This window comes from Mastigoproctus giganteus, chromosome 5 (genome assembly GCF_048544385.1).
Source record: "Mastigoproctus giganteus isolate SK-2022 chromosome 5, ASM4854438v1, whole genome shotgun sequence".
In the NCBI taxonomy this organism is placed as follows: Eukaryota; Metazoa; Arthropoda; class Arachnida; order Uropygi; family Thelyphonidae; genus Mastigoproctus; species Mastigoproctus giganteus.
Window position 1 is genome coordinate 191,096,116 of NC_143579.1, and position 27,453 is coordinate 191,123,568.

A 27,453-nucleotide genomic window follows, 5' to 3' on the forward strand; every position below is an offset into this window, starting at 1 on the left:
TATTTTGGTGGACTTTGCATAGAGAAGAATGCGTGAAGGTAATGACACCTACAAAAAAGTAGCAATATGGTGATCTAATATGCCATTCATATGTGATTTAGTCTGGATTGAAGGAGAGGAGGAAGCAAACTGATATCATAAAACTCAGTTGTATACATTTTTTTTGATAATTATTAGTATTTCGAAATACAGTCGATTCCGGTTATTTGGGACACATCGGGACTAGTGCATTTTGGCCCGATTAAGCGGCTGCCCCAATTATCCGAAGTTTCACGTAAATAGTTAAAAATACAATGTACCCCCCCTTTACAGTTAGTTCACTGTACAATCAAATCACGTTACGACGAACTCACCATAGTAAAGTACCATTCACTATACGATGTGTAGTAAGCGCCAGTCATTGTGATCACATTTGTGAATTGAATTTTAATTCAATTAAACAGCGATTATAATTAGCGAAAATAGGAGGAATATTATCCACAGGCTATAAAAGTAATGATATATTAAGCACAGATTTACTCTTTATTACCTTACCAATTAAAAAATTAAATGATACGTGAAATTCGGAAGAATATATGTGATAATCGGAATAATTAATACGTACTGTAATATGTACATACTAACTAGTTGACATTTCTGTTCACTGACATTTGTGGGTGGGGGTTAAAATTTAAAAGAGTAAAAAGATAAGCAATCAATAACAAAGAACACGGCACACACACGAATTGCAAGTAACACGATACGCGCAAGTGAGAACAGAGTAACAAATTACGAAGCTTTAAAAATAGGAATGAAGAGAAGATTCTGAAAATTATTTTTTTTTATATGATTGAATATTCCATGGAAGTGTAAACACATTTCACCATAATAACCCACAGAATTCTAGCTGTCGGTATTATTGCAAATTCAATAAGATCGAGTTTACTATCCGTTTATGATAGATTGCACTAACAGAAAAGCCCAATAAACAGGTGACTGCTAATTGTTTTTATTGTTTTATGGTTGTGACCTCCACACATCCAACCAAACTACGTGGTACGGTCGGAGACAATCGCAGGTTAATCTCCAGTGCTGAGGTCTCCTGCCCCGATTAAATGGCATTTTGTCCCAATTAAGCAAAGTAAACCCCGGCTATTTTCTCGATTGGTTTCTGTTTTTTAAGATTTACCGGTGGCCCAAATGCTCCGATTAACCGGTGGCCCAAATAACCGGAACCCACTGTATTATTACTAAAATATGTGACCATAGATTTGTGGTTGAAAAAAGGAACTTTAAAACGAACAGCAAAGTACTTCTAGTAGTGCAATTTGCTCAATGAAATTAAACACAATATTGTCACACTTCAAAGTGAGGATGAACAATTGCAGCCTTTTGTTTCCCAGAAATCCGAAGTGAAAAAACAGGAACAAACTAATAAAAGCCCAAAACGAAAGTATGATGACAGTTATTTGAATTTTGCCTTTAGATGTGTTGGAAATAAAGATGCTCCTGATGCACAGTCAGCCATATGTATTAAAATATTAGCAACAGTTCTTTGGCTCTCGCTAAATTTGTGTTTCGTAGGTGTAACAGGAATATGTTGCGAGATGAAAAGTGTTCTGCGACTAAAAAAAGTTTGGGAAATAGTAGTAGTAGTAGTGGCATGTGATGGAAGAAAGCAAGTGTATGAGCTTATACAGCATCAGCCAAAAAAAAAAAAGAAAAAAATTTAACACCATTCATTCCAATTGCCTGTCCAGTTCCTCCTTAAAATTATTTAATTTATCAACTTCCACAACAACAGATGGAAGTTTGTTCCAGCAATTAACCACCCGCTGGCTAAAGGCAAATTTCCGCACATCTATTCTGCATTTGTCTTTCCTTAATTTGAATTTATGCCCCCTTAGGTTTGTAATCTGAACAAGTGGAAGGATCCCATCAGAATTCAGCGTGCTCAACCCATTCAAGGCCTTATACACCTCAATCAGATCACCGCGCAGGTGTCTAGTCTCCAGCCACTGCAATTTGCAGAACTTGAGCCTCTCTTGGTATGGATCCCTTCATTCCCCTCACCAATCTTGTTGTTCTTCTCTGTACACACTCAAGCAAATCTACATCCTTCCTAAAATGAGGCCTCCAGACCTGTACGCAGTACTCAAGGCGTGGCCTGACCATTGCCTTATACAGAAGAAGAACCCTCCTTTTCCCTGCTAGCAAAATTCCAAATATCATTGACAAAACTCCATGACCTGCCCTGGCAGCCTGTCTGCATTGCTCAGAGAACTTCATATCTGACTGCACAATTACTCCCAGGTCTTTTTCATTTTCTACCACCTTAAGTGTAGTGCCATACAGTTCATATGTTTCTCTGGGATTACTTCTACCCATATGCAGTACTTTGCATTTGTCAAGGTTAAACTTCAGTTGCCACTTTTTGGCCCATCTGCCCATTTCTAGATTCTGTTGCAGTAGCACACTGCCATTACTGTCATTAACATCATCTGCAAACTTTGACACTAAGTCTGATATACCTTCATCAATATCATTGATAAATATACAAAACAACCATGGACCTAACACCGAACCCTGTGGGACTCCACTAATAACATTAGTCCACGAAGAGCAACACCCATTGATTACCACCCTCTGTCTTCTTCCACTCAACCATCCTTTTATCCATTGTAGCAACTTACCCTTAATACCGCTCTGCTCCAATTTGTACAATAGTCTTCCATACGCAACAGTGTCAAAAGCTTTCCTGAAATCCAAATATATGATATCAAAATTATTTTTTGCATCCAGTTCCTTTGTAACCACATCATAATATCCTATTAAATTTGTCAGACAGGATTTTCCGGTCCCCCTTTTTTTTAACCCTAACTTGAAAGTAGCCCCTCCTGAAAAAACAAATAATTTCCATAATTTCTACTCAATTTACAAAATTGAAACTCTCAGTATACATAAACAGAATTTTTTTTCTTTGATTTCCTACCTTTAGTGCTGAGCAAAAACTATTAATTCACTCTAAAACAGCAAAAATGTATGATCATATGTCAATTTATTAAATTTTGATGTCGGCAAAAACAAGATCCAAGCTTTGAAAATAAAATGCGTTACATTATTTGTTCAAAAATTCGTGCATCAGCTGGACGCCTCTGGCTGAAACGAATCAACACAAGCGGAGAGATAATTGACTGATCAAGCTTATATCATTAGCGTTACCAAGGTGATCCAAGGAGAAAATAAAATTGTAAACGACTTTTGTGGAAAACAAACAGTTGAGCATCATTACTTGCAAACACTAATTTGCATGGCTCTCTCACAACAGTTTGCTTTACTGCTTTTCATAATTGTTGTACGAAAGAATTGTATCGAATTGTTTTTGAAAAACAAAAATATCTTTTCTTTTCTTCAATATGTATTGTATCTACTAACAAAAAATCAAAGAAATTCATCTATTGGAAGCCATACTGGAAACGGAAAGAAAACAAAAGAAGAAAAAAAAACTGTCGTAAAACTGATCACCAGAATGCACATTTCATTAAAAAAAAAAAAAAAGTTCACTTTATTGTAATTGTTTTTAGAGGACTAAATCGGAACAGCAGTTTCATGGATGTATATCTGATCTTACGAAATTTCAAGAAAATATTTCTATTCATATCTGCATTATAAACTTCGAAAAGTATGTACAAGGGACTTCGCATGTATCTCACCCGGTATGCAAACGGAAAAAAAAAGGGGGGGAGGCTATGAGTAACAGATTGCGAGAACAATTAGTTACTCGTATTGTAACAGATTGTAAGTAATTGTTACCGAATACTTCAATATTTCCTCGATACCATCAAAAATTTTTCATTATCACACACACGCCCGAAAAATTCAGCATAAAGTGTCATACGTTTGCTTGCTTGAATTCCATTCTGAGCTGCAAAGTAATTTCACTTCTCATGCACTGACAGAGTAACTGTTCACCGAATGAAGGAAAACAGGGTTCATTTTCCTGAAATTTCCAGTTCCCTTCATTCACTTGGAGGAAAAAACTCCTTATGGGAGGGAGTTCACTCTTTCCAGTCAGACGAGAGAGAGAGTAAAAGTAATTTTTTCGGGGGGAGAAGGCCAGGAGATTGTCAAAGGTCCAGAGCTGTAACTTTCATCTCAGATGCTGAAGTTTTAATTAGTCAGTTTCATCGCGGATATGGAAGTTCTAATTAATCTATTTCTTTATTGCATTCAGTTTCACAACAGATGCTAAAAGTTCTAATAAGTTAGCTTCATTGTAGGACGCCTAATTTCGGATTAGTCCGATTTTTGTCTGGTGCGCATTTCACAAAAAAAGCACTTTGCTTTTTTGTAATTGTTTTCAGGAACAATATTTTGCAAAAATCCCTCTGGAAATATTAGCGAGTGAATTACACTATACATTTCAAAAATCGCTGTATAGCTTGTCCTCGAATACAAATGGCTTCCTTTGAGTGACCGCCCTTGTACAGATGTTTTATTGTGGACACTTCCTTCCAGTCAGTAAAATCATCAATACTTTATTGTACCTAAAGTAATTCATTTTTGGTGGAAACGGTTTGTGCTTCTAATTGATGTAGCAATTTCGAATTTTGGCAAAGTGGATTATTTGAACACAATCTACATTAGAAGGTTACTAAAAGAGTTGATAATTGGTGGGCAGCATTCTGACAAACAAATTCCATTTATATTCCGGGATGACCCCTCTCTCTATTTCGGAATCTCTGACCACAAGGAGAGAGACTGCTAAATGCAGTCGGTGACCACATTTAGCAGTCACCGACTCATCGCCAAAAATCCACAGAAAAACAAGAGAAAGTGATGGGGAGAAAATATATTTTTCAGCGGGGTTTATATGTTTATTGCAGCTTAAAACAGCTTTATGACTGTGGATAGTGAATTTATTCGGCTTCTGTACTAAAACTGAATTTCTCCCTTTGCGATGACATCAAAGCGTAACAAGCAAATACTGTATCTTCTAACAATACTTTTTGAGCAGCCCGTGATTCCTAATCTGTTAGCTTTGTATTGTTAGAAAATATTGCAGTTTTGTGAAGAATACACATTTCAAGAAACAACCCGTTATTCATAGCCGATGATTTTTTTTTTTTTTTTTTTCTTCTTTTGCACACCAGTTTTAGAAGTTTATAATGCAGCTATAAATAGAAATATTTTCTTGAAATTTGGTTAGAAGATCAAACCCAGGAAATTGCTGTTCCGATATTGTTTACTAAAAACAATTACAATAAAGCAAACTTTTTTTTTTATCAAATGCGCATTGCAGTGTTATCAGTTTTACACTAGTTTTTTCCGTTTCCAACAGATGAATTTCCTTGCTTTTCTGTTCGTAGGAACAATACACGGTGAAGAAAGGAAATACGATCTGTTCGCCTTTCAAAAACAGTTGTTGCTACTGTTCGCTTTGCTTCTTTATGTCAACTAACAGTAGCTTGCGGCACGTCTTTTGTTTATTTACCTTCCTTCCCTTTTCAACATAGCTGTACGGGCGACGGTGTGTGATGTAACCAACGTTTTTCTCATGCTCCGTGCCACGAAAACAATTTCGCTCTTTAAACAGAAACTCTCCCTCCAAAACAAACAAACGAATCAAGTGTCGTGTTTCATAAGCCATAGGCAAATTACGTGGGTTTAATGCACACTTGATGTTACATTTTTGTAATTTGCGTGAAATTCAATAGAAGGTTTTGAAAATTGAAGTGGAAAAATTCAAGAAAACAGTTCTGGCTTCAACTATAGCGAATTTCAGCTCTGTAATTAGAGTAAAAATTATAGAATTTATGAATTGAAATTTGATTTGGGTAGATATTTACCCAGGGTACCGGAACAGTGTTAACAAATCCATGCTGTGTCTGAATTATTGCTGCAGTCTTGTCTAGATGATCCTGCAATGCATCTTTAACCAGCGACTCCATTATTTTACCCGGAACAGAAGTTAAACTAACTGGTCTGTAATTACTTGTGTCCCCCTTTGTGAATTGGGGATACATTTGCACACCTCCAGTCCGTAGGGACCTCCCCTGAGTCCAAGGATGCTCTCATAATTATGGCTAAGGGTTTGCTTAGTTGCTTTGCCGCCTCCTTTAATATAACTGGATAGATCCCATCCACCCCAGGTGCCTTTCTTATGTTTAACTTCAACAATTTCTCCTCCACTTTGCTCTCAGTTATTACAAAATCATTAAGCACCCTGCTACAATTTGATAACCTTCTGCCATTTTAACCCTTAACTCCTCATCTGTGAATGTAGATGCAAAATACTCATTCAGTTTGTTTGCTATCTGAGCAGGATCGTCAACAGTCCCACCATCGATATCAAGTGGACCAATCAGATTCATCCCCTTCCTTTTAGAGTTCATATAAGTAAAAAAAATCCTTTGCTGTTTTTCTTAGCATCCTTTGCCAAAGATTTCTTGTAATCTGCCTTCGCCTGTCTAACCTTCTTAGTGACCTGATTACAGACTAGCTTATATATCTGCCATAGGCTTCTGAGTCTCATGATAATTTATATGCATCCCATGCATTTTTCTTCTCTGCCACGAGTCTCATTAGTTCATTTGATAACCATTTAGGCTTAAACTTTGAACAATATTTCTTAATAGGTATGAAACTTTTAGTAGCTTGCACGATTAATTACTTGAATGCTTCCCACTTAGAATTTACTGTTGGTAACAGCATCAGTTGATCCCACTATACAGAATTTAAAAACTGTCTGACACCACTGTACTCACCTTTACGGAAGCAAAAACCCTTTCCTTTACCCCTGATGGTAATAATATCTTAAAGTAAATCCCACATCAGCACATTGTGATCACTGTCACCTAGTGGTTCCTTTATCTGCAAATACTTAATACACGAATGATCACTGCTGATAACCAGATCAAGAGTATTATCCTCTCTGGTTGCTTCTCGAGCATGCTACTGCAGAAAACAATCATCCAATAAATCCAGAAAAGTCTTACTAGTGTGTGAGTGACCAGCCCACAAGTTTCAGTCAATATCTGGGAAGTTAAAATCCCCCATTATAAGACATTCTGATATACTAGCCCACTCTTTCTCTGTACAATTGTTCATTGTATTCATTCGAGTCATTAGGCCTATAACACACTCCTACTCTTATTTTTTCTTTCGCAGTGCTTATGTCACACCAAACTGACTAAACAGTGCACCATTCATCTATATCAACTGGATGCACTTCTTTTGATTTTATGTTTTTCTTAATTAACTGCATGGCATCTCCTCCCTTCCTATCTTGTCTATCCTTTCTGTACACATTGTACTCCCCAAATTCCAATTCTGCATTCCTAATATCAGTGTGACACCATGTCTCTGATATCCCAACAATATCCACCTTTGATGTCTTGACCAACACTTCAAATTCATCATCAAATTTATTTACTATACTTTTAGCATTGGTGTACATGCAAGCATACATGCACCAATTCCTATTCCCCCTGACACATCCCATATACTCACCTGTTTCACGATTACTGCCATCAGTCCTTGAAACCCCAAATACCCCTCATTCCAGGTCGCTACTTATTCTAATAGAAGTTGTGCAAGAATCACCTTCATCTCTGCCTGCGGCTACTTTTAACCTTTTAGTCTGTGAATCCCCCCCCAAGCTAGCAGTTTTCCGACCGACCCAACACTGCCTCGATAGCATCAGCAAATATTCTTGCACCCTTTCTATTTAAGTGTATCCCATCCCTGTAGAAGTAGTCTCTCCTGGTAACAAGCACAGACCACGCTGAAAAAAATTCTACTGCTTGAGCCTTGCACATTCTCTCCAGGGCCGAATTGATTGACAAGGCTCTCATCATGTACTCCCTCCTATTGTGTCTGGGCAGAATTGCAGACACTTTCAAATTTAACCCTTACTCACGACTTTTTTGTAACATTTGACCTGTACTTAAGTAAATCTGCAGATCTCCTACTCTTAATGTCATTGGTGCCAACGTGTACAACAATATCACCTTTTATGCCCTTAAAAGATGACATATGCTTTACAACGTCATCAACTGTTGCCCCTGGCAGACATACCCCGGGCCTGTTCCATCTATCCTTTTTACACAATATATTTCCCATCTCCCTGACAATAGATTCACTAACAATAACTAGTTCCTTTGGCACCAGCGCATTCTGCCTTGAAGATTGTCGCTGTGTTGCCTGATGCTCTGGTGTTGAGTTGGGCAGCTGAGAGCCTGATGGGCCCCTCATATTAATTTCTTTGAGGGCATCTACTCTACACCTCAAGCTCTCATAGACGCCCAGTAGAACGCTGAGTTGATGCCTAATTTCTAGACACTCTCTGCACCTGGCACACACAAAGACATCCTCCTTGGCTAGATCATGTTCTGTTCCAGAGAGTTCGGCAAACATTTCACAAGTTGCACATTTTTTTAGGCTGTGATGCGTTGGAGAATCACCCCCCTCAGTTCTCCCCCGAGTCACAGCACTCCTGCCACCTTTTGCCCATTGCTTTACTGCTCTAGTCTGTGGCATGATATTTTAAATTAATAAGATCAATAAATTTAATTAATTAATTGTCAATATTATGCTATCTAATAGAATCCTAAATGCAGTGATGTGTATTACGCTATGTAATTATACGTTAGAGCTACCTATTTACCACAATTAAAAATTTGAATTCCCTCCTACTGTATGCAAGAACAATGGCTGCAAGATTCGAATGAAATAACGGTTTTACGTATATTAAGTAGTAATCTACAAAACTCTTTATCTAAATTAAAAAATAAAAATAACCAGCGTAACTATAAGACTACGTATAAAGTACAATATAAAATAACAATTAAGTAAATAAAAAGGCAAACACATCGCTTTTTGGAGCCTGTAATTTTTAAAGAGAGTCAGCGCCCTCTTTAAATGCTGCTGTATAAGCTTGCTTTCTTACATCATATACCTCTACTGCTAATGATTACAGACTAAGTTATGTCCATCATAGGCTTCTTAGAGTTGATGCTTTATTGGGTTAATTTATTGATTTTATTAGCAGCTGGGAGTTTCACTTTCTTCATCCATTTTTGAGTTGTGTTTTTTTGTGGAGTTCCTGAGTTTGTATTATGTGTCTTCATCACTCAACAAGTTGTGGATTTTGGAATCTTTGTCAGCCTGATCTTAAATGATTACTTTGGAGTCTTTTGCTGTGTTGTTTAGGTGAATGCAATTTTTTCAACATCTGAGAATCTTGATATCATCAGGAATCCAATTCTTGTATTTTCTCTGTACATCTAGGTGAAGTTGGTCTTCCTTCTTTAGGTTATTGTTGGTAAACACATCTGTGTTTTGCAGTAAGGTGCTTAGGCAGGCCAATGGATTGCGGAGCTGTAGTTTTTTGGGTATGTACACAAGCTATAGCCCATTTTTCATTGTAATCAGTGGCAGAAAACTTTTTCCTGCAGATTTGGTTGCAGGGGAAAGTTCTCTGTCACTAGTTTACCCTTAACCAGGCTGGTCGTAGTCTTTGGCTAATTAACTTGACAAAATGTGATTACAATAGTGGTGAGCTAGAGAGGGAGGTTTGCTATCCTGTTCCTCTTGTGCCAGGTTGAAAAGAGTCAGTGAAACTCTTAAGTTTTAGTTTCCTTGATCAACTTGTAGAAGTGCCATCATCAGTGTCTGGCTGGTATCATGCATTCTCAGTTTTCTGTAGTGGACATTGTTCTGAGTTTAGTATCAGTATTAATAGTGGCAAAAGTTGCAAGAAAGTAAGCTTATAAAACATCAGCCAAAAAAAAAAAAAAAATTACTACACACTTCATCCATCCATACATTCTAAGAATTTGCCTAGTTCTTCCTTGAATTTATTCAAACCACCCACTTCCATAACAACAGATGGAAGTTTGTTCCAACAATCAGCCACTCACTGACTGAAGGCAAATTTCTGCACATCCATCCTATCATTCTTCTTGAACTTGAATTTATTTCCCCTCATGTGTGTGTGTGGGGTAGTCTTAAAAAGAGGAAGAATGACATCAATATTTAACTTACTCAATCCAGTCAAGAACTTAATGACTGTCACCTCAAGCAGATCTCCTCTCAGGTGCCTAATCTCCAGGCACTGCAATTTGCGGAACTGAATATTTTCTTTGAAAGAACACTCTTTTGTTACCTTCACCAATCTGGTTGCCCTTCTCTGCACCAGTTCCAGCAGATCTACATCACTTCCTAAAGTGAGACTCCCAAATCTGTATGCAGTACTCAAGATGCAGCCTAACCATGGCCTTGTACAAGGGGATAATCACCTTATGCCTTCTAGCAAAGTTTTTGTATATCATTGACAAAACCCTATCAACTGTCCTGGCAGACTCTGCACTGCTCAGAGAATTTCATATCTGATTGCAGAAATACTCACAGATCTTTTTCATTTTCTATTTCCCTGAGCATAGTATCACACAGTTGGTATGTTAATCTGAGATTGCTGCTACCCATATGGGTTCAGTACCTTGCATTTGTCAACGTTAAACTTCAACTGCCATTTCTCAACCCATTGGCCTAATATTTCTAGATCTTGTTGCAATAGCTCACCCTTATTACTGTCATTAATCAACCTGCAAACCTTTGTATCATCTGCAAACTTAGACAAGACTGCCACTTAATATATCCATGCTATGACTGCAGTATAATTGCATTCTTGTCCAGATGGTCCTGCATTACTTCTTTAACCAGTGACTTCATCATTTTCCCTGGAACAGACGTTCAGCTAATAGGTCTGTAATTCTGCCTTTGTGGATTGGGGATACATTTGCACCTCTCCAGTCCATAGGGACCTTTTGTTATTCCAAGAATGTGTTCATAATTATGGCTAAGAATAGATTGAATAGATTCCATACACCCTAGGTGCCTTTTTTATGTTTAGCGTCAACAGTTTCTCTTCTACTTTCTTCTCAATTATCACAAAATCATTTAGCTTCCTGTTAGAGTTTGATAAAATTCTAGCATCCCCTTCCCTAAAGAATTCCTCATTGTGAATGTGCATCCAAAACTATTCACTACCTATTCACTTTGTCAGCAACCTGAGCAGGGTTATCAATGGATAACTCAGTGACATCAAGTGGCCCATTGGGATTCAACCCTTTCTTCTACTATTAATGTAAGCATAGAAGTCTTTGTTGCTGTTCTTTGCATTCATTGCCAGAGACATTCTCATTATGTGCCATCCAATAAATCGACAAAAGTCTTGCTAGTGTGTGTGAGTGACCAATCCACAAATTCCAATCAATATCTGGAAGTTAAAATCCCCTATTATAAGACACTCTGATTTACTGGCCCACTCTATTTCTCTGTAGAGCTGTTTGGTATACTCATCACAGTCATTAGGTCTATAGTACACTCCTACTGTCATTTTTGTTTTCCCAGGGCTTGGATTGCCGCTGTGTTGCCTGATGCACAAGTGTGAGCTCTAGCACTGAGTTGGGCAGCTGAGAGCTTGAAGGGGACTCCCATTTAAATTCCTTCAAGGGCATCGGCCCTACTCTTCAAGCTCTCATAAACCTCATCAGAACAATGATGCCTAATTTCTTCATTCTTTCTGAACCAAACACACTCAAAGATATATCTCATAGTCGTATCATGTCCTGTTCGAGAAAGAAGGTCTGCAAACATTTCACAAGTTACACATTTTGTTAGGTCATGATTTATAGGAGAATCACCCCTTTGATTTTCCCCTGAGCCACTCCACTACTTTGTGCCCTTTGCTTTGCTGCTTTAGTCTTGGGCATGATTACCATTTAAATCCAATTTAATTGATTAATGATGAAAATTAATCAATTTAATTGATTAATTGATAATGCTATACTAAGATAATAGATTCCTAAATGCAACGATACATTATGCTATCAAGTTTATGTTATACCTGACACTGTCAAATTAAAGTTATATGTTACTCTATACTGTTACGTTTGCAGAAATGCATGCTGAACTGTTGTCTTTTATCAGGTTGTGGAACCTGAGTCTTTCCAGTCTCATGTTATGCTCTCTACAGTTAAGAGAGAATGATAATTGGAACTGGAGTTTGATGGAATTCACAGTATCATGTTCAAGTCGTTTAATATGATTTGGTCTGTAATAGCTTCTAAGTAGTTTTCAGAGGGCAGGGTTATACTCATTATAAAACATTTAATGGATTTCCTGTTCATTAAAAGTCAAATATCAATCCTCTCAGAGCCTTATAAACCTCATTCGGGTCACCTCTGATTTGCCTGGTTGCTAAGCTCTATATCCCACATAATCTGAAGCTTTCTTTGTATGGTCGTCCTTTTGTTGATCCCACCATTAAAGTTACCTGTCTTTGGACCCTTCCAAGAAGCTCATTGCCTTTTTCAGATGAAGTCTCCATACTTGAACACAGTATTCTGGGGTATGGGGGATTAATGATCAGCACAAAACAGTGCTCCTTCAGGATGATTTGGATAGGCTTCAAAGATGGTAAAGAAAAGTAGCAGAAAAATTCAATTTGGGGTAGCTACCCCACAATAACTTATGCAGCTAGTGCAGCTGAATTAATAACAGTGGAGAAAGATATACATTACATACCCCTAGCATTTCAATTAGATTGTAGAGAAACCATTAATAAATTGATTTGATTCCAGCAAACAACAGCAAAGTGTGTTTTTATTAATTCTTCAGTTTGAATAGAAAGTTTAACTGTTTGGAAAGTACAAATAAAAAATTTTGCCCACTTAAGTCTGTAGAGTCCTTAGACTTAAATAGACAAAATTTAAAGTTGAAAAACTGAGTGAAATTTATCTTGCATATTGGCCCACTTGACGGCCCCAAAAAAAAAAAAAAAAAAAAAAAAAAGGATAAATCAGATTGTTAGAAATAGTAGGAATTAATGATGACGAGAGAATAATATTGGTAAATTTTATTACTGTTGCACATAACTGAATTGACTTTCTCATGTTATATATGAATTTTATTATTTTAGGAGCAACTTTCTCTTGCCCATAATCAAAGTGTAGATGATGACGTCATTTATGCAATAAGTAGAGGATGTCGTAAATTGAAGTAAGTAATTTTGACTGAAAATTATTAGGTATAGAAACAAAAGATGTTGTCATTGTAAGGTAACTTAATCTCTTGCAGATAACTGATATTTGCTGCCATTATCAAAGGAAGATTAAAAAAGAACTTGACAAGAATAATGATAATATTGTTTTCAAAGTAAACGCTGCAACCCGATACATTTTCCTTGAAATTTTATCGTATTTTTGATTAGTTAATGTATTAATTTGTGTTTTACAAATGGTTAAATAGGCTTAATGGTGTTTGTTGGCTTATTTTTTGAATTTAGCTAGTGGTTTTGAAAGTTACAAAGTGCAGAAGAATAGTACGGTTTAAATTGTAATAAATAAGCATTTTGAAGGTTTTAATCACTTTTTGGGCATATATATTTTGTATTCAGCTAAGGATATAGTTAATTTAATATTGTGATCATTATGGTATAGCATAGTTTGATAGCGTTTATCTCGAACTTGATAGCTAAGGTATAAGGTAAAACTATATAGTGGAATACATATTACTGCATTAGCTTAGTATAGTATTGTATAGTTGAGTATAGTATAGTAATGGTAGATCAATCAATTAAATTTATTAACCTTATTAATTTTAATTGTTAATTAGATTTCATTGTATTTAAGTGGAAATCATGCCACAGAGTAGAGCAGCAAAGCAATTTGCACAAAGTAGTGGGAGTGCTGTGGCTCGGGGAAGATCCGAAGGGAGCGATTCTCCAACGCATTACAGCCTAAAAAAAATGTGCAACCTGTGAAATGTTTGCGGACTATCTGGAACAGGGCATGATCTGACTGAGGAGGATGTCTTTGTGTTTATGTACAGAGTATCAAGAAATTAGGTGCCAACTCAGCTTTCTGATGGGTGTCTATGAGAGTTTGAAGAGTAGGGTATATGCCCTCAAAGGAAATGAAATGGGGTACCCATCAAACTCTCAGCTGCCCAACTCAATGCCAGAGCTCACTCTTGTACTTCAGGCAACACAGTGGCAACCTTCAGGACAGAATGCGCTGGTCCCACAGGAGTTAGTTATTGTTGGTGACTCTATTATCGGGGAGACCGGAAATATATTGTGCAAAAAGGATAGGTGGAATAGGACCAGGGTATGCTTGCCAGGGGCAAAAGTTGATGACGTAGAGCAGATACCATCTTTTAAAGGCACAAAGTGTGATATTGTTGTACATGTTAGCACTAATGACATTAAGAAAAGGAGATCTGCGGACCTACTTAACAAGTACAGGTCAATGTAGAAAAAAGTCGCGAGTTAAGTTAAATTTGAAGATGTCTGCGATTCTGCCCTGACACGATAGGAGGGAGTATATGATGAGATCCTTGTCAATCAATTCGACCCTGGAGAGACTGTGCAAGGCTAATGGGGGTAGAATGTTTTTTCAGCGTGTTTTTTACAATTTTTATTTTTATTACAATATTATTTTAACTTTGTGTATAAAGTGTATCTGGTTTAAATTATGAAAGTCATAAAAATATAATTGGGACCAGTCTCATGTTATTTTGCAATGATATTGCCTTAATTAACTTATACCAATATTATCAGTAGTTGTATTATGAAAATTACATGTGCTAGGATAAAACTGAGAATGTACTTGAAATTAGCAAGCAAAGCTGGTGTGGCTATTAAGTAACAAGTCTGTTGCAATAAAATAAATATATGTTGGACGGACAACTTGGTTGATTGAGACCCACTAATTTTATATTAGTGAATTTTGACCACACAAGTTGTCTGTCCAATATATCTAGTGAAGTTTTGAGACAACAGGATTCCTAATGTTTTTTTTATACAATGTCTCTAAAATAAATATAATGAAATATTTTGTATCTTAAAAGTTATCCCCTTCAAAATAATTGCCTTGGGCTTGCACCCACTGTTCTATATATTTCTTCCAAGCACAGAAAAATTTCTGGAAGTCATCATCTGTAAGCCATTTTAACACTTTGGTTATTTTTTTCTGAATGTCTTCAGTGGACTGAAAATTTGTTATCTTAAGTACACTTTTCCAGTTTAGAGAAGGGAAAAAAGTCACAAGTGGCTAGGTCTGGTGAGTAGGTGCATGTTCACATACAGGGATTTGTTTTTTTGGCCAGAAACGCTCTGTTCAGTGTGCTCTCTGTTCAACAGTACAGAGAGCACATTGTGTGCTGGAGCAGTGTCTTGATGAAGCATCCAACCACCTGCCACAGTTCAGGTTTCTTCCTTTGAATTTTTTCATACAGCTTTGTCAGAGAATTTCAGTGTAGTGTGGCAGTCTGATTTGGTGGGATGTATTTAGCCATAGTAATTCCTTTGATATTGAAGAAAATAAGAATCATGATTTTCATTTTTTATTTTGACATGGGTTTTTTTTTGCCTTTCATTGCATTGACTATCTTAGTTTCTGGGTTGTATTGGAACAGCCGACTTTCATCGCAAGTAGTTACAGTACTCAGACAGTCTGGATCTTCTTCAATTTTTTTTAAAAACATCTTCACAAACAGTCTTCTCATTCTTTGATCCTCATTCAAAATTTTTTAGCACCATCTTGGCACACACTGCAGCCATTCTAATGCTTAAGTGATGATCACTTGTAATCAATGTCCTTACTCAGTCCACATTTTCATCAGTTTTCATGGATACCAGTTGGCCTGGTTGTCCATTGTTTTGCACATTCTTTCTTACTTCTAAAAATCTTTTATGCCACTGAAACATGTGAGCTCGTGGCATAGTATCTTCCCCATAAACTTGTCATAAAAACTCATAATTTTTGGTTGGTGTTTTCTTTAGTTTTGTTAAAAATTTGAAGTTGATTCGTTTAATTTTTTTGTCTGTCATTTTTCGGAAAACTGCAAAAACACAAGGTAATGAAAATCTGTCTCACTGCAAAGAAAATGAGTGTGTTGGAACATGGCTTGGCAGACAACTAGGGAAAGTTTCAAGTTACTGCTGTGCCATTCTTTTACAGGTACCATTTGGTGTGTGGTGGCTGCACACGCAGTCTCATTATTTAATAGGCACACCTCGTACATCTCTGAGTGGGGGTAGTTTCATTTTGTTGACCAGTGTAATTAGATCAAGAGTATTTTTTTCCCCTTTTCTTTTCTTTTCTTGTTGCTGCTCTAATTTGTTGGCATAGAAAATAGTCATGTATAAATCCAGAAATTTTCTGATACTGAGTGAGTGACTAATCAACTGGCAAATTATCCAGAAAGTTAAAATCACCCATGATAAGACATATACTGGCTTGTGTCTGTGTTCTTTTTTGTTGTACTCATCCAGTCATTTTCCCTATGACACTCCTCCTCCTCACACTTTCTTTTTTCCCAATGTTCGCCACATTGGAAAAAATTCAACATTACGCTTGCAAACTGTATCAATTAAGAATCTATCTACTTCTTAACTCAGAGCATAACTCTCACCCCCACCCTTTTTTGTCTTTTCTGTGCATATTGTACTAATTGTATTGAAATTCTGTGTATCACCATGGAATTCAGAGTAACACCATGTTTCTGACCTATAAATGTTTTCACTTAATGAATTAACCAGTACTTCCGATTTGTCAGATTTATTTACCGTATTCTTTGCATTAGCATATGAGCAAGTAATGTATGCTCATTTATGCCCTTTTAATAATTCTAACCTAGCCCGGGTCTGGAGTTCTCTTCTTTATAATTGTTTTTTCCACAAAAATCCCCAGGAAGCCTTGTATTCTCGTTCTTTCTCTCTCTTTCTCTTTGTCCCCCCCACTCTATCTCTCTCTCTTCCACCTTGTTTTCCAGGCTACTGCATATCTAAATGGAAGCACTGCAAGAATCAATTTCACCCTCTGCTAGTGGAAACTCAATTTTCCAACACACTTAATCATCATCATCAGCCATTTTCAATCCACTGCAGGATGAAGGCCTCTCCAGCAACTTTCCAGTTCCTTCTGTTTTGAGCACTGGCCATCCATTACTACTCATAAACTCATGAATTTCATCTATCCATCTCCGCCTTTGTCTTCCAGGTTTTCTTCTAGCTCCTCTTGGGTACCATTCTGTTATTTTCTTAGTCCATCTGTCATCATGTCTTCTAGCTATGTGTCCTGCCCAAGACCATTTTAGTTGTTTAGTTTTGATAAGAATGTCCTTTACTTGAGTTTGCTGCCTAATCCATGTGTTTCTCTTCTTATCTAACAGTCTGATTCCCAATATAATTCGTTCCATTCTTCGCTGTGTAGTTCTTAGCTTCTCTTCCATTCTTTTGGTGAGTGCCCAAGTTTCACTTCCATAAGTCATGGTGGGGAGTATACATTGATTCATTATTTTACGTTTCAGACAAACTGGGATATTGCTCTTCAGTATGTGACTATATTTCCTGAATGCTATCCATCCAAAATTTATTCTTCTCTTGACTTCCAGCCATTTATCATTATTACAGCTAATAATTTGTCCCAGATAAGTATATGACTCTACCTTTTCAATTACTGCTCCTTCAATCATTATTTCCCTTTCCGTGGCATACTTGTTCATCATTACTTTTGTTTTAGCCATATTCATCTTTAGTCCAAAATCCTTACTAACTGTGCATAACTGATTAAGATTTTCCTCTAATTCTTTGGGATCATGGCTTATGACCACAATGTCATCTGCAAATCGTAAATGGTTTAGGTACTCTCCGTTCACATTGACTCCTTTCTGCGACCAGTCTAATCTTCTGAAAGCTTCCTCAAGGGCAGCAGTAAACAGCTTCGGAGATATTGTGTCTCCTTGTCGGACTCCTTTCTCGATTTTAAATTTGCTACTGTCTTTGTCTAGTCTAATAAAGGATGTAGCACTCTCATATATTTTCTTCAAAATCATAATATATGGAGTATCTATGCCTTGTCTTTCCAGTGCCCCAAACATTGCCTTATGCTGTATGGAGTCAAATGCCTTTTCATAATCCACAAATGCCAGACATAATGGTGTTTTATATTCATTTGCTTTCTCCATTAGCTGTGATATTACGTGAAGGTGATCCATAGTTGAGAATCCTGTCCTAAAGCCAGCTTGCTCTTTCGGTTGATTCTCATCAAGTATTCTTTCTAATCTGTTAGTAATGACCCTTGTGAACAACTTGTAGATATGGGATAACAAGCTAATTGGTCTATAATTTCCAATTTCTGATTTATCTCCTTTCTTATGCAGCAAAACTATGATTGCATTATTCCACTGCTTAGGCATCACACACTTAATACTGCCTTGCTAACACCAGCAAATATTCTTGCACCCCTTCTATTTAAATGCATCCCATCCTTATGAAAAAGTCTCCCTATTTTTCTGGAGGCCATGCAGAAAAAAAATTGCTCCATTAACTTTGCATAGTCTCTCCCTCCCAAATTGATTGCTGAGGCCCTCATCATAAATTCTCCCCTATCATGCACAGTCAAAATTACAGATTCAGATTTAGCCATAACTCACCATTTTTTCTGAGTATCATCTCATATATTTGAGTCCTTCAAACCAGTGCTTAATATTACATCTACCTGTACTACAGTATCACCTTTTTTACCTTTAAAAGCTAATAATTGTTCAATAGTATCATTAATTTTTGCCCCTTGTCCAATATATCCTGGTCCTATTCCATCTATCCTTTTTGCATAACACAGGGTGATCCATAAGTACAGAAACTGTTTTGAATAACTGTTGAGGTAATATCTATGTTATTTGAAAAATAGTTTATAATTTTTTTTATTGTTTCAAAATAATTTGAACGTGGAAAAGTACCATGATCCTTACAGTGTGAAGGAGAGGATTGAAATTGTAAAGTGGCATGCAAATGAAAATGCTGCAGAAAGTGTCTATCAATTCAAGAAGTTTTTCGGGACATAAACCACCCACAGTAAAGACCATAAAGCAAATTGTGAAGGAATTTGAAGTGGAAACAATACACACCAAGTCACCAAGCAATAAGCCAGTTTGGAACTTGTATGTGAGGATATCAAAAGGAGTCAGAAAAATTCTTTGAGATTTATTATCCATGTTGCTGCAAACTTTGAATGAGGATAATGGAGATAGAAGATTGGAATTTGCCAAATGGTTTTTGGCCATGATTATTACAAACCCACATATCATTCTCAATGTTTTGTGGACTAATGAGATCACATTTATATTAAATGAAATTGGTAGTGGCCATAACTGTGTTTATTACTTGCAATTATCCCCATTTATTCTTTAACAGAGATTTAAACACTCCTGGCTTTGATGGTTTGAGTGGGAATTTTGACAGGAGGTATTCTCAGAGTTTTTTCTTTGAAAGGAACTGTTTCAGAAGAAAGCTATCTCAGACTACTATAAGACAAATCATTCCAGTCAAGTAGTCAAAAATCGATTTTCAGCATTGCTTTTATATATATATATATATATATATGCTTTACCCCCTTTTTAATGTAAGATTCAGTTTACAATTATTTCAAACATTATTCAAATATAAGTATATATATAGGATGGCACCACCTCACTATGCAAAAATTGTCCATGAATTTTTAGACAAAAAGTTCCCAGATTGATGGATTGGATGGTGGGTTCCATTGAATGTACACAATGCTCCTTGGGTTTAACACCCTATGATTACTTTTTGTGAAGATTCTTAAAGGATAAAGCAATAAGTCAGGTCTCTACAGGAGCTTTAGCAATCTATAGTTAAAGAATTTGAGAACATTTCTGGGGAATGGTGCCATGCTCTGTGTGTGTTGCTCTTTACAAAATGGTAGCCATATTGAACAGGTGTTATAAAAACTTCTCTGTTTTCTTTTTTTTTTTTTTAAGTTTGTGTGCCTTTCTTTTTGTGATAGCATTAATTAAAATTTATATTTAAAATAGTGTTGTTATTTACAGTCGAACAGTTTCTTATTTATGGACCAGCCTGTATATTTCCCCATTCCTCGACAATAGTCACTAAGAGTAGCTACTTCCTGTGGGACCAGCGTCCTTTTTGTGTTATTTAACAAGATAATTTTTACTCTTATTGTATTACAATAATCTTTATTATTTCCTTCCTTAAAAGGAAAGACCCAAACACTCGATCAGAACAAAACGCATGCACGCACACTCACAGCCATCCCTCGCTATTTGCAGTTTTGCTCATTCTCAGTTGCATTTTATAAGCACAAAATGCCAATGTTAATGCACCTTGACCTACAGTCACAACCAAGTGTGGGCGTGACTAATGTTGATTCAAGTGTGAACGTGGCTAATGTTGATCAAGTGTGAAATTGTCAGTCTGTGTTATGCATTTTTGTAGTGGGAGTGCACGCCTATCTCGTTTTTACTATTTGACAGCTTAATTTTCTGTGAAACTGCGAGTTTTAGCAAAAAGGGAATTGTTAAAAGATCGAAGAAGGTGATGACTTTATCGAGCAAGATTGAGTTGTTAGATAAACTTTCAGAAGGAGACAATTTAGTTTCAGTTGCAAAACATTGTAAAATCAATGAAGCCACTGTCCCGATCCATTAAAAAATCTGAAGAAAAGATACAATGCAATGTTTCTGAGAGTGCAACTATTGCAGCAAAAATAGGTACCATGACACGTGACGTTAAAATTAAAAAAATGGAAAAGGCATTAAATATTTGGATCGAAGGTGAAACGCATGAAAAAAAATTCCATTAATTTCTCTAATCACACATGAAAAGGCAAAAAAACTATACGAATACAGTAAAATCTCGATTTATAAAAACTTGATTTATACAAAGTACTCGTTTATATGAAGCAAATACCATTTCCCTGCAAAAGGATAGGCTTTTCTATGTAAATATATTTGTTTACCACAAAATTCAGTTAATATGTATTGCAGAGTTCATTTTCACTCCATGAGAAATAAATATTGTTATTTTGTATGTTTAATACAAATCTTGGCACAGCTGTCCGATTATTGCCCCTATTATTGCCTCTGGTCACACGGTTCCCTGCTTCCTGAAGGATGGCTCTTGAGTTAGAAATTACTTTTGTGGAAACAAAACCAGTTTATGGTAGCTTACAACTTAAATGCACTCTGAAAAATGTCATTGTGAAGAATGAGCTTAAATTAACAAAAGAATAAAAAAGTTTTTCTAAATTGTTTACATACACTCCCTCACTCTCCATGGGATTAAGGTCAGTTACAATTATCAATTCAAAGAGTCTTTTGCTACAGTACAGTATAATCGGTTTTTAGTGCCATTTTATCTGAGCTGATGTCTTATTTTTTATTTTTTTTTGGAACTTGTCTTTAAATTAATTTAAAGTTTGTTCATGTTAAATCTTATCTAGCAGTGTTATGATGAAAAAACATAAACAACCTGGAAATTAAACTGAAAATTATACAAGAGGCTGATAAGATGGATTGAAGTAAAGGAATTTAAGTAAAAACAAAGTAAAAACATTGCAAAGGAATACAACATCCCTTTACCTACTTTATCTACAATACTGAAAAATTTGAAGTGCATGACACTCGAGCAGCAATAAAAATCAGGTAACGAATTCGTGGTGTAAAACATGAGGAACTTGAAATAAAACTTTTCGAGTGGCAATATCAGGTACTTGAAATAAAACTTTTCGAGTGGCAATATCAGGTCCGATTTTGCAAGAAAAGACAAATTATCCAGCTCAGCAACATGGAATCAAAGAATTAAAATGCAGCAGTGGCTGGCTCCAAAGATTTAAAAACAGGAATAACATTCTTTCGCAAAATGTTTGCTGCAAGTCTGGATTAGTCGAAAAAGAAAAGGTGACAGACTGATTGTTTTCTGTACAGTCCATTCTTGAAAAATATGAGGATATTTTTAACCTTGACTAGACAGGTTTATTTCATAATTTGCTGCCAAACAAAACGTTTGCTGTTCGAGGAGAATCTTGTCATGGGGAAAATTAAGTAAACAAAGACTCACTGTTCTGTAATTCAGATGACAGTACAAAACTACTCCTACTTGTGATTGGTAAGTTTTCCAAGCTAAGACGTTTTAAAGAAATTAACCAACTTCACTGTAATTATAAGGCCAATAGAAATGCTTGGCTTGCGGTCAAAATTTTATAGTCTTGGTTATCAAAAGTGGACAGAAGAATGGCTTCGGAAAAAAGGAACATTTTGATGATTCTTGGTACAGCATGCTCTGTCGAGACACTTAAGTTGACAAATATACAGCTATTGTATATACAGCTATTGTTTTTACCTTCCCACACCACCAATTTTATGCAGCCACTGGATCAAGGCATCATTTATAACCTCAAGAGGGCATATCAGTGTTGAATCCAGAGTGTTTGCACTGGGGGGGGGGGGGTGAAGAATGTAAACTTTGGGGGAAGAATATTTACAACATATGTATATGTTACAAACAAATCTGTATATTTACATTTATTCATAATATGCATAAATATAAATTTTGGCATAATAGGCATATACACTGAATGATCACTAAATTATGACAACCCCTATGAAAACTGAATGCGACCCGTTGACCATGTGAGGTACGAGAGTGTGCAGTTAGTCGACCTACGTAGCATTGATAAGGTGTCAGTGGTTCAGTAGGTAGTAAAATTCCGATCGTGATGGGTAAAATGAAGGATTTATCGGACTTTGATAAAGGACAGATTGTGGATGCTTGATGAGCTGGTGCCTCAATTTCCCAAACGGCTGAACTGGTATGCTGTTCGAGAGCTCTCATTGTTAAAGTGTACCAGGACTGGCGGCAAAACTGCAAAGGTCAGCGAAAGGTTGATGTTAGGGTGAGCGCCGAGTCCGACGACTCGTACAGTAGAACAGGCACAGCACTGTTGAAGAGTTGACTACCCAATATAACATGGGCCAACCCGGAACAATATTGCATGACCATGCGTCGCACGCTTGCACGTATGGGCTATATCAGCAAACGACCCCTATGGCATCCTCTTCTAACCAAGTTTCATCTGAGTAAAAGACTCGCCTGCAAAGAGCATGCAATTTGGACATTAGAAGACCGAAGAAGGTGTGCTGGTTGGATGAGTCATGTTAACATGAGGCTCTTTGTCCGTCATGCATGGTATCAAAAGTGCAGGCCAGTGGAGGCAGTTGTATGGTGTGGGGCATGTTCAACTGGCAGAAACTTGGACCCCTGGTGCATGTGGAACAATGTATCACTGGTCTCCGCTATAGTCAACTGCTTGCTGGCTGTGTACACCCTGCTATGTTACACTTTTTCCCAAATGGCGATGGTGTCTTCCAAGATGACAATACACCGAGCCATCGGGCACTTGATGTGCAGGAATGGTTTGAGGAACACAGTTCTGACTTCCAGCATATCGATTTGCCTCTGAACTCCCCAATATCAATCCAATAGAGCACTTGTGGGACACTATGGAAAGGTAAAACAGGCATCTGGATACACCAATCATCTCCATACGTGCATTGCATTACACAGCTTGGTTGGCCATACCTCTTGAATACTTCCGACATCTTGTTGGATCAATGCTACGTTGGATAGCTGTTGTTCCTTGAATGCTTCCCACTTAGAATTTGCTGTTGGTAACATCATCAGTTGATCCCACTGTACAGAATTTAAAAACTGTCTGAGACCTTGAGGGCTTGAATACTGCATACAGGTCTGGAGGCCTCATTTTAGGAAGGATGTAGATTTGCTTGAACGTGTACAGAGAAGGGCAGCAAGATTGGTGAGAGGAATGAAGGGATCCTTTTACCAAGAGAGGCTTAAGTTCTGCAAATTGCAGCGGATGGAGACTAGGCACCTGCAAAGTGATCTGATTGAGGTGTATAAGGCCTTGAATGGGTTGAGCATGCTAAATTCTAATGGGATTCTTCCACTTGTTCAGATTACGAACCTAAGGGGGCATAAATTCAAATTGAGGAAAGACAGATGTAGAATAGATGTGCGGAAATTTGCCTTTAGCCAGCAGGTGGTTAATTGCTGGAACAAACTTTTATCTGTCGCCATGGAAGTTGATGGGCTAAATAAATGTAAGGAGGATCTGGACAAACATTTAGAGGGAACTGTTGTGTAAATTTTTTTTTTTTTTTGCTGATGCTACATAAGCTCATACGCTTGCTTTCTTGCATTACATGCTACTATTACTACTACTGAGGGCAAAAGGAAGACCCGAAGTATTAGGTAGGTGGCATAATTCACTAAACACTCAGTGTATGTATGCATAAATATACAGGTTATGCATATTTATGAATGTTATAATAAGGGAATATGAGAAAACAAAATAGGAAACAAACAGAAATATTTATTATTTAACATCTAAATACTAATAGCCAGTTAACAAAAACTTCATTACTGACAATAATCACAGTTTAATAATATGAAAATCACATATTTAAATTTGCGAAAAAAAAAATGCAAATTATAATCAAACATGCAAGTACTGTATTGTAATAATCTTATTCTTCTTTTCATGTGTATCAATCACTTCAATTATTATATTTTTCCAATAACTTATTCGGGCCTTTTAAGCTTATCTTCATGCAATCTTGCAATATTACAGTACAGATACATATGTAATAAAAAGGTTATAAAATGTATTGTGTATAGACTGTGATCAAACCTTGTTTGAGGTATACAAAGGAAGAATTAGCCACAAGTAGACTGTCGCTGTGAAAAAAAAAAAAATAAAATAAAAAAAAAATAAAGGGAATGTGAAAACCATAAAGTGATACTGCAAACGATAGTTCAGTAGCTGCAGTAGACCACCCTGGAAGCTGTTGTACCCTTTATAATTAGAATAGCATCTGTCAGGAACCAATTCAGGCGAATCTGTTCGCAGCATGCGATATTGTTTGCTATATACAAACAAAAAATTAGTCACAAGTAGATCATTTGTGTGAAACACTATCAGATGGTTTGTGTGCAAATAAAGGGAACCTGAAAACCATAAAATGAAAATGCAGAAAATTGAAATAGTGGCTTTTAGTTACAATTTGTGCAGCCAGAAATATTGTCCATTTAATTATTTTGAAAATTTCCTGTCTTTTGAATTTTGGTGATTTATTTTTGCCATGCGCCACCAACAAGTGTCACACTTAGTTGATGTGATTTTTCGTGTTGTGTTTATTTGACATAAATTTATTAAATTCGTGTTTTGTAAAATAAAAATTACTATTTTTCACCTGGGAAGGGGGTTTATTCCACTGGGGGTGAAACTCACCCCTGGTGGAATAAAATAAGGTACTTGATCCCTGCTTCCATGTTGTTGATAAGGTACTTAACCAGCAACATAGAAGCAGGGAACAATTTTTAGCCAAATTGGAATGTCTTGGATGCTATCTGTAATCTTGTTGTTGCTTGGGACAGTATTGCATCAAGTGTAATAATCAACTATTTCAGAAAGAGTGGCTTTGGAGAGAATATCAATGAAAAACATGGTCCAGGAGATGAATGTGATAGCAACATTGAAAATGGGGGAATTTGAAGGGGCATATGAATTTTGCTTGCAAATTTGAAGAGTTTGTGAAGGTGGATGATGAAGTTGCTACCACAGCAGTGACAAAAACAGAAGAGTTGCTGAGCACCAAGCAAAACAAAAATGTTTTTGTTATCAGCGACAGCAAAAGTGAAGAACGCACGCATGCACGCTGCCATCTAAAAAAGATGCTCAAAATGCATTGAGCATAATAGAGAATGTGTTGGCCTGCAGTAACGTTGATAAAGAAACAGCATTGCATTTGATGTCTGTGCTGTAGTTAAAAATGCATATTGGAAAAACACTGCATAAACAACATTGGATTCTTTCTTTAAATTAGATTAATTTATTAAAAAGATAATGGTTTGTATGTCTCCTTTTACATTAAGATTTATTCTTTTCAGTGTGTGATACTAAAATATTGTATATTTCAAAATATATAGTGTACAATATTTTCATAATCTGTTAATTGCTTTTCTCTTAGCTTATCTTATAAATAAAAGAAAATCTTTAAAAAATGTGTTATTTATATTACTGTATTGTTAGACAAGGCTTTTATTTTATTAATTTAAAGTAATTTATTTTTGTTATTATTATTTATTATTATTCTTGGATAGATGTATGTACAAAAAAAGAAAAGAAAAAGGCAAAATTTTTACATTTTTGGGGGACCCCATTATTACAAAACGTGAAAATTTAGGTTCCTTGAACTTTGTATTAACAAGATTCGAATGTACTTTAGTGAATCCTGCGAAAGCTTTAGTTGCACAAGTTTTTTAGCCAGCAAAAAACTTGTGCAACTGTGGGTGGTTCAAAAATTTAAAAAACATGTAAACCAGGAGCTTCACAATGTGAAGCTCCTGAATGAATCTGTGTCAGCAGATTTTGTGGCTGCGGAAAGTTTTCCAGACAAGTTAAAAAAATTAATTATGAATAAATAATATCTACCCAAGCAAGTATTTAATGTGGATGAAAGTGGCTTGTTTTGGAAGAGAATGCCTTCCAGAACTTACCTGGAAAAACATGAAAAATCTGCTCCTGGATTTAAAGCTGCCAAGGACAGACTTATGCTGTTGTTTTGTGTTAATGCAAGTGGCCTCATGATCACACTGATGGTCATTTGCAAATCACTAAATCCACACACATTAAAGTGGAAGAATAAACAACAGCTCCCAATTTACTGGAAAGCAAATCAAAAGGCCTGAATAACAGATTCCCTTTTTACAGAATGGTTCCCTGATTACTTTCTACATGAAGTAAAACTTTACGTAGCTTTGAAATCATTGCCATTTAAAGTTCTTCTTCTTATAATTGATAATGCTCCAGGACATCCAAAGAATGTAATGTTTGAACATCCGGCCATCGAAATTTTATTCTTACCACCAAATACAACACCCCTTTTGCAACCACTAGACCAAGGTGTGATTGCAGCTTTTAAAACCTATTATGTTAGAAGAACATTCACTGGCCTACTAACTAAAATGGAGAAGGATTCAAGCCTTAACCATAAGCAAAAGTTGGAAAAATTATAACATTGCTGCTTGCCTGATCAACATAAAGGAGTCGGTTGAAGAGGTAAAGGAATCTACCATTAATGCTTGTTGGTGCATTTTTTGGCCAGAAGTGGTTAATGATAGATGAATCTCCAATATGAACATTGGTATAGCAGAGATTGTAACAATTGCAAAATCAATAGAAGGCAAGGGATTTGAAGACATAGAGACAGTAGACATTAATTGAGACTCATGCTGAAGAGCTCACCATAGAAGAGTTGGATGAAATGTGGTAATGTCCAGTTTGAGAATAGGTTAAGGTCGTTTCAACCCCAAGGCCTCTAATCATTCGCTTTACCAAATGAGACTGATTCCCTCGAGCCAGCTATCCTGAGGGAAACTTCAGAGGGGAACCAGCTACTGATGATTCGATTAGTCTTTTGCCCCTATACCTGGGTCTGATGATCGATTTGCACATCAGAACTGCTGCAGACCTCCAGCAGAGTTTCTTCTGGCTTTGTCCTGCC

At 36.5% G+C, this 27,453-nt stretch overlaps 1 protein-coding gene across 1 annotated transcript in view; it reads left to right on the plus strand.

Annotated features, from left to right (window-relative positions):
* LOC150085953 (putative RNA-binding protein EEED8.10) overlaps positions 1 to 27,453 on the plus strand; it is a 375,958-nt gene that overhangs the window by 239,457 nt on the left and 109,048 nt on the right. The window contains exon 15 of the mRNA XM_090373614.1: positions 12,965 to 13,044. Within this exon, the coding sequence (XP_090229740.1) occupies positions 12,965 to 13,044 (80 nt within the window). The remainder of the gene's footprint in view (positions 1 to 12,964; positions 13,045 to 27,453) is intronic.